This window comes from Crotalus tigris, unplaced genomic scaffold (genome assembly GCF_016545835.1).
Source record: "Crotalus tigris isolate CLP2741 ecotype Arizona unplaced genomic scaffold, ASM1654583v1 scf7180000019762.1414395, whole genome shotgun sequence".
Taxonomy (NCBI): domain Eukaryota; kingdom Metazoa; phylum Chordata; class Lepidosauria; order Squamata; family Viperidae; genus Crotalus; species Crotalus tigris.
This window is the reverse complement of record NW_024097700.1, coordinates 311,459-329,341: the sequence shown is the minus strand read 5'-3', so window position 1 is coordinate 329,341 and position 17,883 is coordinate 311,459. Positions and strand designations below refer to the sequence as shown.

Below are 17,883 nucleotides of genomic sequence, written 5' to 3'. Positions count from 1 at the left end.
TTTCCCATTGCCAGCAATGGGGTGGGTGCAGTTTCGCCATGACGCATTGGGCCCACGGGTTGGCAGTTTGACACCCCTGGTGTAGACAATGATTTCCTTCTGACATTCTATGAAGGCGAAAATTAGATTCTGAAAAAGCAGAATAGAAAGCATATTAATTCTTTTGCTGTGTGAAGTTACTGAAGGTTCTTGAGAATACCAGAAAGAGCCAAGGAAATAAACTGATCACCAAATAAACCCAGAATTCTCACTTAAAGCTCACATGATCTGGCTCAAATTATCCTACTTTGAACACATTATATGAAGACTTAGCTCTCTGGTATGATGCTCTGATGCTGGGAAAGGTGGAAGGGAAGATAAAAGGATGACCAGCACCAGGATGAATAGATTCAGTTACGGTAATGATTGGCACACCATTAGAAAACCTGAAGTCCTGGGTTGGTGGCAGATCATCTTGGAGAAAATTGATGTGATTATAAAGGATTGGTACTGACTTAATTGCACTTTGTCAATCAATTCTATTCTTAAATGTTGAATGAATACTTGTAAATCTGAGATGAAGTCCAGTGAATGAAGTAAATGAGAACATTGTCTCTAAAAATACGAAGTGAAGAATAAAAATTGTGGTTTCCATTTGTAAGGTGGAGTCCAATATATAGATGTTCATGTCTTGTTGAACTTTTGTATGCACTCTTATTAGTGAAGTTGTAGGGTGAGCATATAGTAGAGGCATTGCTTTTTATAGAGACAAGGTTTCCTCCAGGGAACTGGCAAAGCCAATGTCTAGTTGTGAACTTTCCAAAATTTATGTTGGTTTCTGCTGCACAGATTACTCTTATGAACTGAGGGAGAAAAACCCCAAACAAAACAGACAGCCAGGTCGGTGTAATGGTGAAAGCACCATGCTAGAAATTGAGTTCTAGTCCCACCTTAGCCAGCTGGGTGACTTTCGATCAGTCATTTGTTCTCAGCCCAACCACCACACAAGCTGTTGTGGGGAAATTAGGAGGCAAAAGTAATAGGTATGTTAGCTTCTTTGAATTATTTATAAAAATAATAAAGATGGGATGTAAATAAAATGAACAAACCCAAACATTGTAAATACCTACCCTATTATTCCATCTTTGGTTAATAATACATACATTATGTCTACTCAGAATGAAAGCCAGTTAAACTTTCTTTTCTTTTTATGACCCTGTAATCCTTTAATTTGGGTAAGAGTAAGGGCAACTGAATCGAGCTGAGTATTTACTGGCCAGATGCCCTTCCTGACACCTACATGGAGTTCGCAGCAAATTATTTTCTCTTTGGGCCCTGAGAGAGAGAAACATCCACCACTGCCTAGGATTGAACTCTCAGCCTTCTCAGTTGGAGGCAAGCACCTTCATTACTAGACCATCATGCTGCTCTTCCAATTAAACTTACATTATTCTAAGTTATTTCCAAATTAAGTGTACATAAGATAGCATCCAGAGAGAACAATACTAGAGACACTGGAGAATGTATGTAGAACAGACACCACCACTTTCAAAGCCAATATAGTTGTGTGATCACAGGGGGCTTTGGGGGCTTTTGCCAATTTACTTTTTTATATAACTGTCTTTTAACTGTGTGTTTATGTACTCACATACATAAATAAATAGACAGATATATGCATATATATCTTCACACAAAATTTCTATCTGACTGGTTTCACTGGGAAAGATAACTATTTCTCCAGTTCAGTGGTGGGATTCAGCCGGTTTGCACCACTTCGGCAGAACCGGTAGCTAATTTTTTGTTGCCTAGGCCCAGAATGGATTTCCAGAAGCAGCATCCACACAGAGAACCGGTTGTTCACATATTTGAATCCCACCACTACTCCAGTTCTGGGACTGATGTTAATAGTGTGTTGAATAGGAACATAAGATCTTTGAACGTACTTAATTCAAGGTTTCCCCAATCATCCTCTACAGCAGGAATAGCAACTATGGAGTGATACTGGCAGCCTTTCCATCACTATAATGAATAGGCTTTCAGCGATGGACATATCTCTGCTTTAAATATCTGAGCACTTCCAGCACCTTCTCTGAAAATGTAGAATTAATATTCTAAATCTGAATATATCTGAGATGGACTCTTATTATGTGGTAACTTCCTTAACTGACCAGACTAAAAATATAGTGGTTATCAATCTGTCCTAAATTCAGTAAGGCGTTTAATTTTAAATCCACTAAGGACCATCTTAAGGTAGCAATAGACAACCTTTCTGAAACAATGATTCAAACTGCATGTGCATCTGCACGATTATGCCTTCAACCTTAATAAGTCAATATATTTACACTCCTTTCAAAACGTATAAATCCTCAGTTTAATCAACACAACCATACAGCGGTGACTTGTGTTCAAATCAATGTTGACATAACTTCATGCTGAGAATGAACTTTCCATCATCTTCATTTTGCGGTGAAGACCTTGCCAGCAATAAATCTTCCGGGCTCTATCTCAAAGCCATGGCACTCTTTCTGCAAAAGAGATACTTATTAGCCATTACTAGAGGAAGAAAAATAGAAAAAAACAGTATATGAAACACTCCACTTTGAACAAAAATAGATTTTATTTTCCAACAGACTGTAAATAGCATTGCTGTGACTTATTCTAATTTAAAGGCTGCGAGCTATGAATGACATAAAAATGCTTAAGACAAAAAAGATAAAGACATTTCACAATTGGTTGTAATTGGGATCTTAGGGAACTTACTCACTTATTTTAGGATCAGAGCATACTAATCCAGACATGTATCCCTCAATCCTAATGTTTTCCAGGAATCCATGACTCATCAGGACCCAGGAAAGCTAACACCATTAAACAACTTTAATTAAGCATCTAAGGTCAAGTTTGGTTGGCATTTGGACTTTAGCCAACTGATTTGCAAATGCTAACCATTCAGTTGGCATTTGGACTTTAGACTGTCTTGCAGTGCTAAATAATAGTGTTGCTATGCTCTTGTGGGAAACAATGACATTAAGAATCCTGCATGTAATGTCATTTTTCTCCACAGAAGCGATTCCTTATTTTCCAACTGTTCTGGAGGGTGGGTACATTAGAAATATGCCTGGCTATAATATTGCTCTAATGCAGGGGTTCTCAATCTTGACAACTTTAAGGCTTGTGGACTTCAACTCCCAGAATTGCTCAGCCAGGCTGAGGCCAAGGTTGAGAACCCCTGCTCTAATGGCTTATCTTGCAGCTTTTGTCCATGATTTTATAGCCTTCCTGAGATTTTTTTTAAATTACCCAATATATGCTATTGCTGCCCCTCCAAAGACAAGAGTGCTTAAGAAACCTACCTTGCCAACCATAACTACAAGCTGTATCTCTGTTCTGTTGAGTCACAGTGTGGGGAACTCCTCAAAGAGATGGACCTTCTCTCAAGGACATCATCAATCTCAAAATCAGTGGCTCCCTGCAAAATACTTGTCCCATTAACTTGGATCATTCATCATGATCAGCAATGCTAAATGTTCCCAACTAAAAACAAATATATCAGCTGTTACAGGAAGAATTAAAACAGCCTATGATTACATGTTCGGGAAGAAATGATGGATGACACTGTCCTCTGTACATTATTGGTGGGGGTAACTTTCTATTAATGTTCATTACAAGTATGTATCATTTTAGAGAGACAACAGCAAGTAATGTCACTGTAGGTTAACTCACATGGATCTGTACCTCCAACATAGGGCACTGGATACAAGTGCAAATAGCTTCTCTGGTTTAAACAGAGATAACAAGAGGATTATGGAGGCGAGGTAAAATATCTGCATGATTTCTCAATAGAAAATAGCTGTGCAAAGGAGCGGCACACTAGTATAAAAAAACCATCTCTTTTATATTATGAGAACCATAAGACAAATTCTGTGATTAATCTACAGCAGACATGTCAAACACAAGGCCCGGGGACCGGATGCAGCCCGCGAAGTGGTTTCATGTGGCCCACGAAGCCATCCTGGAAACAGTGAGGGAACGGCCCCCGCTGCCTTAGCCCTGGCCCAGGCCAGCCGGGCATTAATGTACAATTTTGTTGTGGCCATCTTGGCACTTGCCCTGGTGAACCATGCCTTGGCACTTGCCATGGTCCCATCCCCTTCTGCCAGAGACCCTCAGATCTGTCCCACTCCTGCCCAGACCCTCACAGGCATCCTTGACGCGAATGATGTAGAACTGGCCACGCCTACCCAGTAGGCCACACCCACTCCAACCACACCCATCCAGTAGGCTGCACCCACTCTGGCCACACCCACCCGGCCCCCCAAGGGCAACAGCAATGCTGATGCGGCCCTCAGTGAAATTGAGTTTGACACCCCTGATCTACAGCGAGTAGCTCTACCATTGTAACAATTAAGGTAGTCTTAGTTGACAAACAACTCATGAACCTTTCTGCAACAATGGGTACTGGTGTCATTAGACTACGGGGTTTTGTTTTTAGCAACAATTTATGGCAAAATCTAAATGTGAATTATCTAAATAACCATGCTCCAAACCATCCATCTAGGAACCAGGATTCAGATTAGCTTGCTAAAAAATATAGAGTAAGAAGCATCTGCTGCTTTTGCTGCCTGTTATTCAAAGTCATCTGTCCCAAATGAGTTTTATTACATTCAAAAAATACAAAGTTAGAATGCCAGCAATCCAAGAAAATTCTTTTCTAGGATACTCCATTCCCCCTTTCTTCTGATTTTCTAGTTTCTCTGCTGCAACAGGGAGTTAGCATTTGATGTACAGACAGCAAGGGCTTTTTTCTGAGCGATGGAAGGAGTATTGGTAGGAAAAGATTCTTCTTGTTAGGACAGTTTTTAATCTTTGTTTTTTTAAAAAATTCCTATAATCCTTTTATTTCTCCCCAAAATCTCTTTAATGTGACCCTCCGCGTAGCTGATACAATTTTAGCTACCAAAATCCACGTTCAACAAATTCAATTTGCTAATAGTACAGACTACAATCCGTGGAGGAAAGTTAGCATATAAATGTAACAAAGAAAAAGAATTCACCAGCCAAAGGATTGCAGAGATAGCCTCAACAAACAGCTGCTTAATAAATGATACACGTAGGAAATAAGGACCCACCTCTCTCCTTATTTGAGCTGAACTTCCAAATCTAACTTTTGAAAGCTACCATTATTTACTTGACCTAAATATATCACATGCTCCATTGTTTTTGCTCATATAAAGGGATGACGATGATGATAATAAAACCAGGATAAAAGTTTGTTTTTGATTTTCCATGTGGAAGGAAATCGTTCCCTCCTTTTCGTTCTTCACCACTACCATAGCATTCAACTATTGAAAGGCCACCACTATCTTTGCAATACCATGTGATGCGGCCCAGAGACGGATTTATCATCTCAGCAAAGGCCAGCCTTGCCAAGGAGTAAGTGCTTGATTTTTGAGAGGAAATATAATGCAAGAAATTGACATTACAATTAATCAAAGCAGAAGATGAGCTTTCTCCATGACTTTGTCACCTTCATTTGAATCGTCAAAACTGGCAACTTGGGTGTCATTTTGCTACTCTGCAATGCCTAAGAGTATTGATTTAATTAATTAATGTGTATGCTGCCCATCTCACTAAGAGGCAACTGTAGGCAGCCTGCAATGAGATTAAAACAAAATAAAATATGAAAACAGTAAGTAAGTATCCCAGTTAAGCACATTGTACTTACAATGGAAAGCCTTTCCCTGGCTTCAGGAGAGGTAAGCAGATTCCTCACTCTCTCATTAATCTCCTCCCAGGTGGAATTGGGGCTGGAGTATAATCTGAAAAACATCCGACACTCAATACCCATGCTGTTGTCTAGGCCAAGGGTATCCAACCTTGGCAAGTTTAAACTTGTGGACTTCAAGTCCCAGAGTTCCTCAGCCAGCATGGCTCCCTGGGGAATCCTGAGAGTTGAACTCCACAGGTCTTAAAGTTGCCAAGGTTGAACACACACCTGGTCTAGGCAGATGGTCCCTTCAGATAACACAACAACTTCCATCTGCTGGCATTTCCGCAGGTTCCCCATTAGTAATGGATCTTCTTCACTCTTTACTACTAAATATGACTGCAATATATGTTCAATTTTTGTGTTCTGCAAATTGGGCTCACAAGTTACCAGCACATGAACAGTAAATGTTACTATTTTGCTGCAGAGATCAACTTTTGCTAAAGTGCTGACTAAGAACTCGAAGTATCTCTTTTACCAAGCAATTCAAATGTGTGAAATTCTCCCAGATTTTTTTTTCTATTTATACCACAAGGTCAGAATTGTTTATGGGACTTGCCTAGATCTTCGCTCATATTTTTCTTAATCTAAGCTGATCAGCATCACTGCATTGTATCCTTTAGTCAGCAGGAGGGAAGAAAATGCAGAAGACTTTCACTTTAAATTGTCAATAGCCAAGTACTCCAGACATTGCCATCTTTCATCGAAGTACATAGATATATCTTATTTAGTCATTGGCACTTTTTTTTCCCACTTTCCTCCTAACAAAATTCTCTGAGGCAGCTTGCAACAAATTTGGATCTAAGTTTTACAGAAAGTATAAAAAAATAACTATTCCAATTTGTGACACTGATGCACTAAATAGAAATATTAAAAATCCATCAGATATCACCAAGGATTTGATAAATAAAATCTATTAGCTGGTGTCTAAATTTTAAGAATTGGGACATGCTCAAATGAAAGATAGACATCTGCTTTCTGGTCCTGGAATCACTATAGAAAAAGTGGCACTCTGCCAGAGCACACCACCTTGCCTCTGAGATTTACAGATGATTCACAGTGAAAAAGGGCTATAAAGTCAATATTCTTCCCTTTCCGAAAATTTTAAAGGTCTTGGAACTGTGTCTAGAAAAAGATGGGAAGCAGGAATTTTGCTAAGCATTGGCAACAGCGTGGACAAATCTATTCAAATATAGATAAAAGGGCCAGGCTATCTGAAGGACTTTCTATCTCCTATAGTTTGATAAGATCAGGTAGAGCTGGTGTGCTTCAGATCCTGTTAATCAACCACATCATTTACTGGGATCCAGGAAATTTGTTTCCTCTTTAGTGGCACCTGCCCTATGGAATGATACCTGTCAGAGATCCAGAACATCAGGGTGGGAGCCAAATCTTAAGTGTTCTTCCAGACCTTGGAGTAGGATCCTGATGGAATCCTGCTGGTTATGTTTAGTTACAGGCAGTCTGCATATCCAGACCATGGAATTTTCTTTTTTGGTTTTAATGTCAAGCAGCTTCTAAATCTCATATAATAAATTCAGTGGCTGAATTTCATGCTAGCTGACGTTTCCAAGCAGACTTCAAAAATAGCCCTAATTATAGCATCCTGGAGGACTCTAACATGAATGTTACTTTTAATTTTAACCTTCACTTCCTGTACTTGTAATGTAATCAACCTTATTTCTTCTGTTGAAGCAATCATTTGTTTTAATTTCTTGCTTATGTCTTTATCTGTACTATCTTAGCTGTGTAGCTGCAACAAAGGGAGACTACGGTACAAGATGCTTAGAGAAATGGAATAATATTTTAAAAACCTTAAGAGATATTTTACTAGCAAATCAACTGATTGCTGAAAGGTGTTCTCAGGACTAGAGAATAGTGCACATCAACACAAAAAGCCAGATCTGGATGCAATCATAAGTTGTAAAACTGATCTTTCAAGAAGACATGAGCAAGCAAGATATAATGCATCCAAAAGAGGCTACAGTATATACAAACTTCCTGACAAAAAAAAATTGGCTGACATGGCTGAACTGAGCTTCTAATTACTGACTCTATTTGCAACTACTATGGTTCTTAGACAGCTGTTCCCATATCCTATGCAGTGATAGGGAGGGAAAAGCAGGCCTCTTTCCTGGTAATAGAGGTTATCACCAAGAAGTGGGTATTTGAGTCTTCCTTGACAGAGAGACGGAGCTTAATTATTCTATGACTGTTACTGATATGATGAAGGCAAGAAGCAGCAACTGCAGATGTCAACAATTTCTGTTGATAGGGATATGCTCTAGATCAGTGTTTCCCAAGCTTGACAATTTTAAGGCATGTGGACTTCAACTCCCAGAATTCCACAGCCAGCGTTGCTGGCTGTGGAATTCTGGGAGTTGAAGTCCTCATGCCTTAAAATTGTCAAGTTTGGGAAACACTGCTCTAGATATACGGTCCACTGGTGCTACAGTTAACCCCTAATTATCTAAGAGTGATAACCTGTGCTGGAGAGATGCCCATCTCCCACTAGGACTTGATGACTCATAATGGTTTGGGAAAGGACTTCTGTGGCAAAGACCAGGGGTCTTCCATGCATAAGTGGCAGCAGATGTCTTTGCTTCATGAAATGGTGACTCGTAATCCAAATTCTGGCCTTCCGCCGGTTCTCTGATAATCTATGAAGGAAGGAAGAATTTCCCAATAAGAGAAGCCTGCTGTAGTCCGCTGTTTTTTTCAGACTACAACTCGCCAAAGTGCCAGCCAGCATTCTGGCAATTACAGACTCCAAACACATCTAGAGGAAAACAAGATGGAGGAGATGGAGTCAGAACAAGGAACATTAATTGTGAAAAAGAAAGACACAGATAGCTGTCCACCGAATGACTATCAATGGAATCAACAGAACTCCAGGGGAGGAAGTTGGCAAATGTAACTTCCGGATTTTCATATACATACCATCACCTGTGTGGAATAAGCATTTGTCTCACCCAGGCCGAGTTTACAATATCAGATATGTTGATGCTTCAGCTCTTTCCCATTCTGAATTCTAGCTGACCATTGCAGTACTGGGGGGAGGGGGAGGGAAGGTGGTAATGGAGTTCACACATCAGAAGGCATGTATTAACTACACAATGGAATAATTGCTTAAATAATCCAGAATTCTGAATTCATCAATCAACTTATTTGCCATGTTTTTACAAACCTCTCCCCAAATGTTTACCTTAGCAGCTGGAGATGTGGTTTTCCAACTATCAAACGATATTGCTACAAGAAACAAAAACAAGCATTCTGATTAATGCCAATAATTCTTATATTGCACATGTCTTGTGTGTTAAGAGAGTTTATGAAATATCACAGGACGGTTTAATACGGCTGGTTAGATCTATTTTCTGCAATACTTATCATCCAGCTCTAATCAATTTTCAGGTACAATCTGAAATTTCAGCATGGATCTAGGCTATATTTATTAAAAGTATATAATACAGGGCATGGTTACAGCTTCCTGCTGAATTAAAACTTCTGATTAATGCTTAAGAATAGAACAATCTATAAATAACTGTCTGGAGTGTAGATAAAGATTGAAGTGCAACAATTTGGGAAAGGTCAAAACATGGAGCTGGGTAATCTGGATTTAATTAGATATAGGTATATTTTGGATGTTTCTGAATTCTTTTTTATTGTTTTAAAATGTTTTTAATATTTTGATTGCAATATATTCCTTGAATTGTATGCCATCCAGAGTCGTTGACTGAGATGGGCAACTATAGAAATTGAATAGGTAGATAGCACACAAGTTGTCTATTTATCTGTGATATGCATTGGTTTAGAATGACACCATGTCCTGATTCTCTGAAATTTAGACTGGAGTATTTTTTTTCCTGATTAATAGGAAAAAGAAACACGTTGAGCTCAACAAAGGAAATACTAATGCATGAAAGGTTTTGTTCCTTGGTTTGCCAGAATTTGGACAACATTCAATTGGGCTTTCAAGAAAAGAGATAACCTCACTTGTTTCCCTCTATTAGCAGTTGAGAATATGGTTTGGCAAGGAAATGCAAACTCCCATGTCACATGTCACTTTGAAAACCAGAGAAAGAACTGTATGCAATATAGATGCTTATGATTATTTATTAGCTGGCTAAATGCCACAGTTTATTCACAACTGAGTAACTCAGAAGTGTTTTCATCATTGAAAGCGCCTTCTACAGTACCACACTGATTAAATATTTACAATACTTATTTATCCTGGCATGTAAAAGTTTATACAATTTATCTAATAAAATGTAAGGTTTAAAATTGTTACCAAAATGGTATGAAGTTGGAAGAAGAATGCAAATCTATGGATACCTAACAAGCATCTCCGACACCAGCTTATCTCAGTTACAATTATTTTGTAAAGATAGATTTGGGTCAGGATCAGAGAAACAGATGGCAGTTTCCCGGGTACACAAATCTATGATTTGGGGGGGGGGGAAATCCCTCTACTGGAAGACTTTGAATGAAAGTCTTGGCTCTCTTCCAGACCTATGTAACAACTGCACCTTTATTTCACGGATAATCTATTCCAGATATCCTGCATAATATTACCTTGCAAGGGCATGCTGCATTGACTACAAGAAGAATAAACTGAAAGAAGACTCAGCAGATATAAGTACAAAATGTGATGCCTGAGGAGCATTTTTCCTGAGCATGAAAGGCGTTATGAAGGGTTTGTATTATGTGCCACATTTTATCTTAATTTTATGCCATTAAGAAAGATATCCACTTCTGATATAGAAAAGAAACAAGATTACTAGTGGGAAACACAACTTTGCTTAAATCACAGATCTAGGTTATCTTCTGGGCCATGGAGACTGTGAAGCACGTCATCATTCACTAGAATTAACTACTCCAGCCATGTGGTTTGTGGTCTCCCATAGCAATCTTTGTTGTAGTTTACAGAAGCAGAAACTTCCATTTACTAAATAAAATTAGATGTTCTGCCTTTGCTCTAAAATAACTCTCCTAATGTATTTAAGATCTAAGTAGTTAGTGCATGGGAAAATGGTCACAAGGAGCATCTAGAACAGATCTGGTATTTTATTTATTTATTTATTTATTTATGAGACTTATATACCGCTTTAAGTGCAAGCACTCTCTAAGCGGTGTACACCAGTAAGCAATGTATATATATATATATATATATATATATATATATTTTACATTGCCCTCAACAATCTGGGTCCTCATTTTACCTACCTCGGAAGGATGGAAGGCTGAATCAACCTTGAGCCGGTGAGATTTGAACCGCTGACCTGCTGAACACAGTCAGCTAAAGTGGCCTGCAGTACTGCACTCTAATTGCTGCTCCACCTCCAACTCATGGCCTGTAGACCACATGCAGCCCTAGACAGTTATATATGCGGTCCAAGACAATTCCTCTTCACTCAGTGCAGCCCAGGCAAGCCAAAAGATGGGACAACCATGATCTAGATCAATGGAGATCTCCAGAACAGGTTCATCAGAAGGAATAAAGATGATAAAATTCAGCCCCCATAGCATCAAAATGTGACAACATCCTGAGATGTAAGCAGACACAAAAACAATTAACATTATAAATCAATGTGTAATAAATGAGTAAGTACCTCGTTTCAACTGGTATTTGTGAGGATTTCTTGAAGTGTTGGTACCCTGTCTTGCATTTCGATATGGTAAGGGAGACAGAACTTCCTCAGAAAATCCTTTAGAAGCATCCACCTAAAAATAATGAGGAAATAGTCTCAAAATGGAATCCTAAACAATACTGAAATAATTGAAATAAAGTTTCAGGGGAGTGTGGTACACTTACTACTTATCTTCACTTGCCCCTAACATCCTTTAATATAATTATTAGTTTTAATATCATTGCAGGGTAAATATTAAACTAACTGGCTGATTTAAAAACTTGAATTAAGTCAAAAGGTTTTGCAGATACTACAAAAAATAATTACCTAACAAGTGGGCTGCTTTTAGACCTGGCATTAAGATGGGTACAAATCCAGTGCAGGGATATTTGAGGTCTTTATATGGTCCATATCTATGGTGTAGATAGGAAGGAATGCTATGTATGTATGTATGTATTTTTCAGACTACAATTTTTAATGCATTTCTTGGCTTAAAATATACCATACGTCATGAGATGAAAACACTGTGATCCACTTATCTCCACTCCCAAGAACCCAACTATGGCTGTCTCCTTATTGCTTACTGTTCTAGCTGATTAATTTTGGTCAGTCTACCCTATTGATTGTGATTACATTGTTTACTTATTCAAAATTAGTTCACGAAGCAACTGGAAGTTCTAATGCCTTTGAATGAATCAGTGTCCTGGCCACGTCTCTTTCAAAGTAAGGATGGAGGAATCAGAATGGTATAGGTAAATTTACTGATCGGCAGTTTAGTCTAGTATTTAAGGCACCTGGCTAGATTGCCAGAGATCGTGACCTTAGCCATGAAAACTTTGGGCCATTCACAGTGTCTTAGCCTGTCTACCTTACCAGGTTGTTGTTGTGGGGAAAATAGGAGGAAGAAGGATGTATTCGCTACCTTGAATAATAAAGATGGCATATCAATCAATCAATCAATGCACATAAGCTCTCATGATGTTGATTTTATCCTACCTCAAAATAATGGGTGAAATAGACTTTTGCATTATCAAGTATAGACAAGAGTCATTCTCTTGTTACTTATAAATCTATACTGTTTAAATAGACCCAAGTGGATTAAGTCTATTACATGGCTTGCTGTTAATTAAATCCCGTCATTTCTTAAGAATAGGAGATAGCTGGGATTGGTGATTTCCCAAGAATAGTATTGATTTGTTTATATAACTTTTGCAGAGGAAAGGGGCGATATTGTGAGCACTGAAACACTGGATTTATAAAGACTTCTAAAGAGATTTTTTTCTTTAGTTATATAGAAAGAAATCTTTATAACTGTCTCTGTAAGGGCAGGGAAGAGACAAGAAAAGAAACATTGATTTTGGGATGGGAAGAAAAGTGAAAATTGCACCATAACAGTTTTCTTGGAAAACATTACAACCAGCTTCGCTTGAAGATGTCAGTAGTAGCTTTACACCACAATCCTACACATGCTTACCTGGATTAAACTCAGTAGGAATCTCTTTGAAATCAATGTATATCCTTCATCAGAAATCCAGACCAAAGACTCTTATTAGGCAAGAATCCCCACTGATAGATGTGCATCTTACATCTGAGTAAAGACACACTGGCAGCATTTGTAGAAGTTTGCAAGCAACTTTAAGATAGTAAGAAATTCTACTTCCCCAATTTTTATTACACCACAGGAAAAAATGACAGTCAGACCTTCTTCATTTTAGGGTTATTATGCTAGTAAAAGGAAGTGACTGGAAGTATGTATATGTATCTATATCGGTACACATACACACGTACTTTCTGTACAATGCAAAACACACATGGGAAGTTGAGGCAAATCAAGGCTATTTTCATGTCACTGGAGAGAGCCTAGCATCAGGGAGAAGAAAGGTCTGCCCTTACAACTCCCATCAGACCAAGCCATCATGGTTAATGGTGAGGATGATGGGATGCAATCCAGCAACAGAACCAAATATTGTCAACAAATTCTTGGATCTAACAACAACACATTCCAGCGTGTGTTGAATGTACGCAGATAAAAACAAGATGAAAAACAGAATTTATTTAAATCAGCCCAATTTGAATTCTTAATCAGCCCAATTTGATGCATGTTCTTTTTTAAAAAATGAATATAACTTAGCTTTGTTATCATCCTTTTGCTTTATTTAAAGCAAAGATGCATTTAAAAAAAGGTATTACCTATGGATAAACTGAATGTATACAATTGCTAATCAATATAACATTAATCAAAGATAATAAGCAGCATATATTTAGTTTTTAGGATATATAAAAAATATAATTTAAGGTTAAAGCCAACATCTTCACTATATTGTTTATAAATGTTGCAAAAGAAGAAAAGAGAAAAAGGAAAGGTGCCCCCCTCCAAAATAGTATAGGTAAATATTTAACTTCTAACTTCCCTCTTCTTTGTGTTCCAACTAGTTTGCAATACTTAACTGGCATAAGCTTTGAAAACATTACTCCTGATGAATGTTCTTAATTGTCCCAACTAAAATCTACCATTCAATCAAAATGAATTGTTATGGAATGAAGCTGTAATAAGTTCTATCCATTTGTCCTAGAGACTCTTAACACGGATTACTCCAAAAGGAAGATGCACATTGCTTTTGTACAACACTATGTTCCTGAAGCTTTGAGAAAACTGCCCCAATGTTGAAATGAACATTTCCATCATATTTTTGGGACTTACATGCCTAACTACGAAAGGTGGCCGGTGGTCCACTTCTGTTTTGAACCGAACACCTCTCAGGTTCAGGGAAGATGGTGGCTGGTGCTTATCTCTGCAGACTTCCTGGAGACGCCTTCTCGGGCTTGGGGACGAGGAGCGGGACTCCAATGACCTCGAAAGTCTCTTACAGTTCCGACTTTTTGCTGCCTTATGTTGCACTGGTGAGATGTTCCTTTTTTCAGGTGATGTCGAAGGCCCCCCTTGTAACTTGATTTTATTGCGATCCTGCAAAATGTAGCTGATTTGTAATCTCAAGAATCAGCTGGGAAGGCAATGCACTATGGTACAGGTAACATCCCAGAGGCAACTGTTTGAACCCATGTTGGGCTGCACCCTCAACCCATGAAAGAATCCTTCTGGGCAGGACGAGGAGCCTCAAGGACAACAATGTGGTCAACGTATACAATCCTCCCTACTAATGGTGGAAACAGGCTGGCAGCTGCAGCAACTTTCAGCAGCAGCAACAAATTGACAGCAGGGTTGAACCGAATCTCCGCTTTTAGATTTGGTTCAGGAGCTCCATTAAGCCCCCCTAACAATGGCCCATTAGAGCCACTGACTGCAGGTAGTTCTCGATTTCCAACTCCAATTGGAACCTGAATTTCCATTGCAAAGCAAGGCAGTTAAGTGAATTTGCATCCAAATTTATGACTTTTTTTGCCATGGCTGTTAAGGGAATCGCTGCAGTTAAGTGAAACGCGTGGTTGTTAGGTTGTTGCAGCTGTCATGAATACATGTTAGTTGCCAAGTGCCCAAATTTTGATCAGATGACTGTGGGGAGGCTGTGATGATTGTTAAGTCCAAGAATCAATCGTATGTCATTTTCTTCAGTGCAGCTGTAACTTGGACTTACAATCATCATAGCCTCCTCACAGTCATCTGATCAAAATCTGGGCGCTTGGCAACTAGCACGTCTTTATGACAGCTGTGACATCCAGGCACAGAATCCACATCCCCAAGAGAAATGTGGTTCTTGATTACATTCAGAGACAGATTGCCCCAGATCCCCTCTGCTCAAGATAGGAGCTGGGAAAAACATAGGGCTAACATCTCCCCACAGACATGGATAAAATTGTGAAACTTCCAGGGAAAAGATTCTTATTATAGCTAAGAACTTCATTACTGCACTTTTTCTTATTTCTCTGTACGGTTAAATCTTTTTTTTTTTAAAATGTCTCTGCCCAATCTAGTGAATTCTTGCTAACTTCAAGTTCAAAGCAGGCAGATTTGATCAGATGAAAACTTTTGATAAGGTCAGAAATACCTGTTTTGAACTTGGAACAGGACATTTTGAACTTGAAATGGGACTATTTATAAAAGACAATCTTCTATTTTTTATTATTTTCAGATAATCTGAGTAAGCTTCCTTGTTTATTGTTGCTCTCTTTTTTAAGACTGCATTATGGATTTAAGTGTTTTCATAGAACATTCAAAACATACAAAGCATTATATTAAGAGTAGAGATAGGAAAAAATAAATTTGGGCAAATGCAATTGGGTCTGAAAACGACCATTTACTAAAATTACTTACACTATACCACTTGCTGGGAAGAAGCGGAAGCTCTGTAATAGTTGTTCTTGTTGAAAATTCTAATTTTGGTGCAATGCCCTTTAAACAATTTTAACATGAGGAATTAATATAAATAAATGCATGCAGAACAAGATAATACATAAATGCACTACATGAGATTGCAACTGTGTATTTTTCATTAATTTGAAGAACATCAGGTAAAATAGATATGAATTTAAATTAACTGTTAACAAGTGCATGTGCTTACAAGTTACTTTAAATAAAAATGTAAAGGTTGCATCATAAACTTACCAATTGCTTCCAATATTTTTATTTGCAGCTCATATTCTAGCTAGTAGTTACGCCAACTATCATATCATTTCAATTATCTCAAGGAACAGCAGCGTAAGGGTTTATAAGCAAATTGCTTAGTGTGATTTACATATGTGTGTTCTACTTTTAAATCATGCTGAATCAATTTCTAACTTCATATAGACTATATTTCCTTCTAGCACAAGGAACCAATGAGTTTGCTAGACCTAATATTACAGGTAATCCATGACTTATGTCATAATTGAGCCTGGAATTATGGTAAGATATGTCGATTGTTAAGCAGGTCACATGATTGACTTGATTTCACTTTTTTTGGTTGCAATAGTCATTAAGCAAAGCAATTGTCCACAACTGATATTTTTTTGTCATAAAACAGAAGTAAATGCCAATTTCTGGCAAAAAAACATCATAAATTGTGGTCCTGTGACTACAGAATAGTATAAATCAGGGGTGTCAAACTCAATTTCATTGAGGACCGCATCAGCATTGCAGTTGCCCTCAGGGAGCTGGGTGGGTGTGGCCAGGGTGGGTGCAGCCTACTGGGTAGGCGTGGTTGGAGTGAGTGTGGCCTACTGGCTGGGTGTGGCCAGCTCTACATCGTTCACGTCAAGGGTGCCTGTGGAGGCCTGGGCAGGAGTGGGATAGATCTGAGGGTCTCTGGCAGAAGAGGGTGGGACCAGGGCAAGTGCCAAGGCATGGTTCACTGGAGGAGCCTCACTGTTCCTCTCAGGCCATGTGGGGGGGGGGGCTTATGGAGCTAAGACTGAATGTGTTTCAGCATATATGGCCACCACAAAATTGTACATTGGCTACCGGCTGGCCTGGGCCAGGGCCAAGGCAGCGGGGACCGTTCCCTCACTGTTTCCAGGATGGCTTCATGGGCCACATGAAACCACTTCGCGGGCCACATCCGGCCCCCGTGCCTTGTGTTTGACATGTCTGGTATAAATGGTTGCCAATGTGGGACAGTTGCCAACTGCCTAAAATGTGATTACATGATTGTGCGGGGAGGCAGACATCAGAACTTCAAATCCAGGTTTTAAGTACCTTTTGGGAGTCTGTTGTAACTTTGACCAATCATAAGTCAAGAACTACCTGTATAAATGGCTACTTTAGATAAATCATGACACAATTTGGGAAGGGGAGCTCTCAAAAAGTAGGTAGCCACAACGGCCATTTTAGCTTTTTTAACCACCCCGCCATGTCCTGGCCTGGGACCAGGCTTCAGGTTGTTGACATCATTAGTTTGAATCTATGATATTGATTATTTTGTCTCCCTCGTGGCTCTTAAGGTCACCGTTGCTATTTCCCAACATTATTTCAATTTGGAAACATAAAAGGCACTTTCAATATTGCACAAGCGTTAAATACATATTCGAAAAGGAATTAACAGATGGAAAGGAGTTCTCTACAACAGCTTTATCAGATTATAATAAAAATGAATGACTAGGAGAGAATAACGTTTTAATATATTCTTTCATAAAACAGTCATGTAATCTGGCAAAAGCTGAAGGAGCAAATCCAACAATCTGCATCTAGAAAATCTCTGTTATTACCTTCCACAGTTCTGGAGCTGTCCAGACAATTGCTGAGAATTATGGGATTTTAATTCTGGCCCATTTCAAAGACACCAGATTAAATTAAGGCTGAAGTAACACATAAAATAAAAAAAAATCATACCAAAATTTTGGTATATGCTTTGTCACTTAAAAAATAATCCAAATTCCAAGGAAAAAATTAAGTTCTTCCCACATAGTACAATGGTTTATCACTAACTTACTAACTACTGTTTTTATTATGTCAACCGAGACTATCACTGCAGTATATTTTACTCTTTGAATTATGATAATGATTTTACTGTAAAGGGACTGTTCATGCTTTGAAGAGTTTTTAACTAATGTTCACAAATAAAAAGGAAGAAGTTGACAGAT

At 38.6% G+C, this 17,883-nt stretch overlaps 1 protein-coding gene across 2 annotated transcripts in view; it reads right to left on the bottom strand.

Annotated features, from left to right (window-relative positions):
• Positions 1 to 2,326: 2,326 nt before the first annotated feature.
• SPATA6L (spermatogenesis associated 6 like) overlaps positions 2,327 to 17,883 on the bottom strand; it is a 33,879-nt gene continuing 18,322 nt past the window's right edge. For both annotated transcript variants that reach the window (XM_039364436.1, XM_039364437.1), the window contains exons 6-13: positions 15,641 to 15,718; positions 14,072 to 14,335; positions 11,353 to 11,464; positions 8,949 to 8,992; positions 8,228 to 8,403; positions 5,702 to 5,795; positions 3,330 to 3,445; positions 2,327 to 2,504 (exon numbers count right to left, since the gene is read on the bottom strand). In XM_039364436.1, the coding sequence (XP_039220370.1) occupies positions 3,344 to 3,445; positions 5,702 to 5,795; positions 8,228 to 8,403; positions 8,949 to 8,992; positions 11,353 to 11,464; positions 14,072 to 14,335; positions 15,641 to 15,718 (870 nt within the window). In that variant the 3' untranslated portion in view covers positions 2,327 to 2,504; positions 3,330 to 3,343. The remainder of the gene's footprint in view (positions 2,505 to 3,329; positions 3,446 to 5,701; positions 5,796 to 8,227; positions 8,404 to 8,948; positions 8,993 to 11,352; positions 11,465 to 14,071; positions 14,336 to 15,640; positions 15,719 to 17,883) is intronic.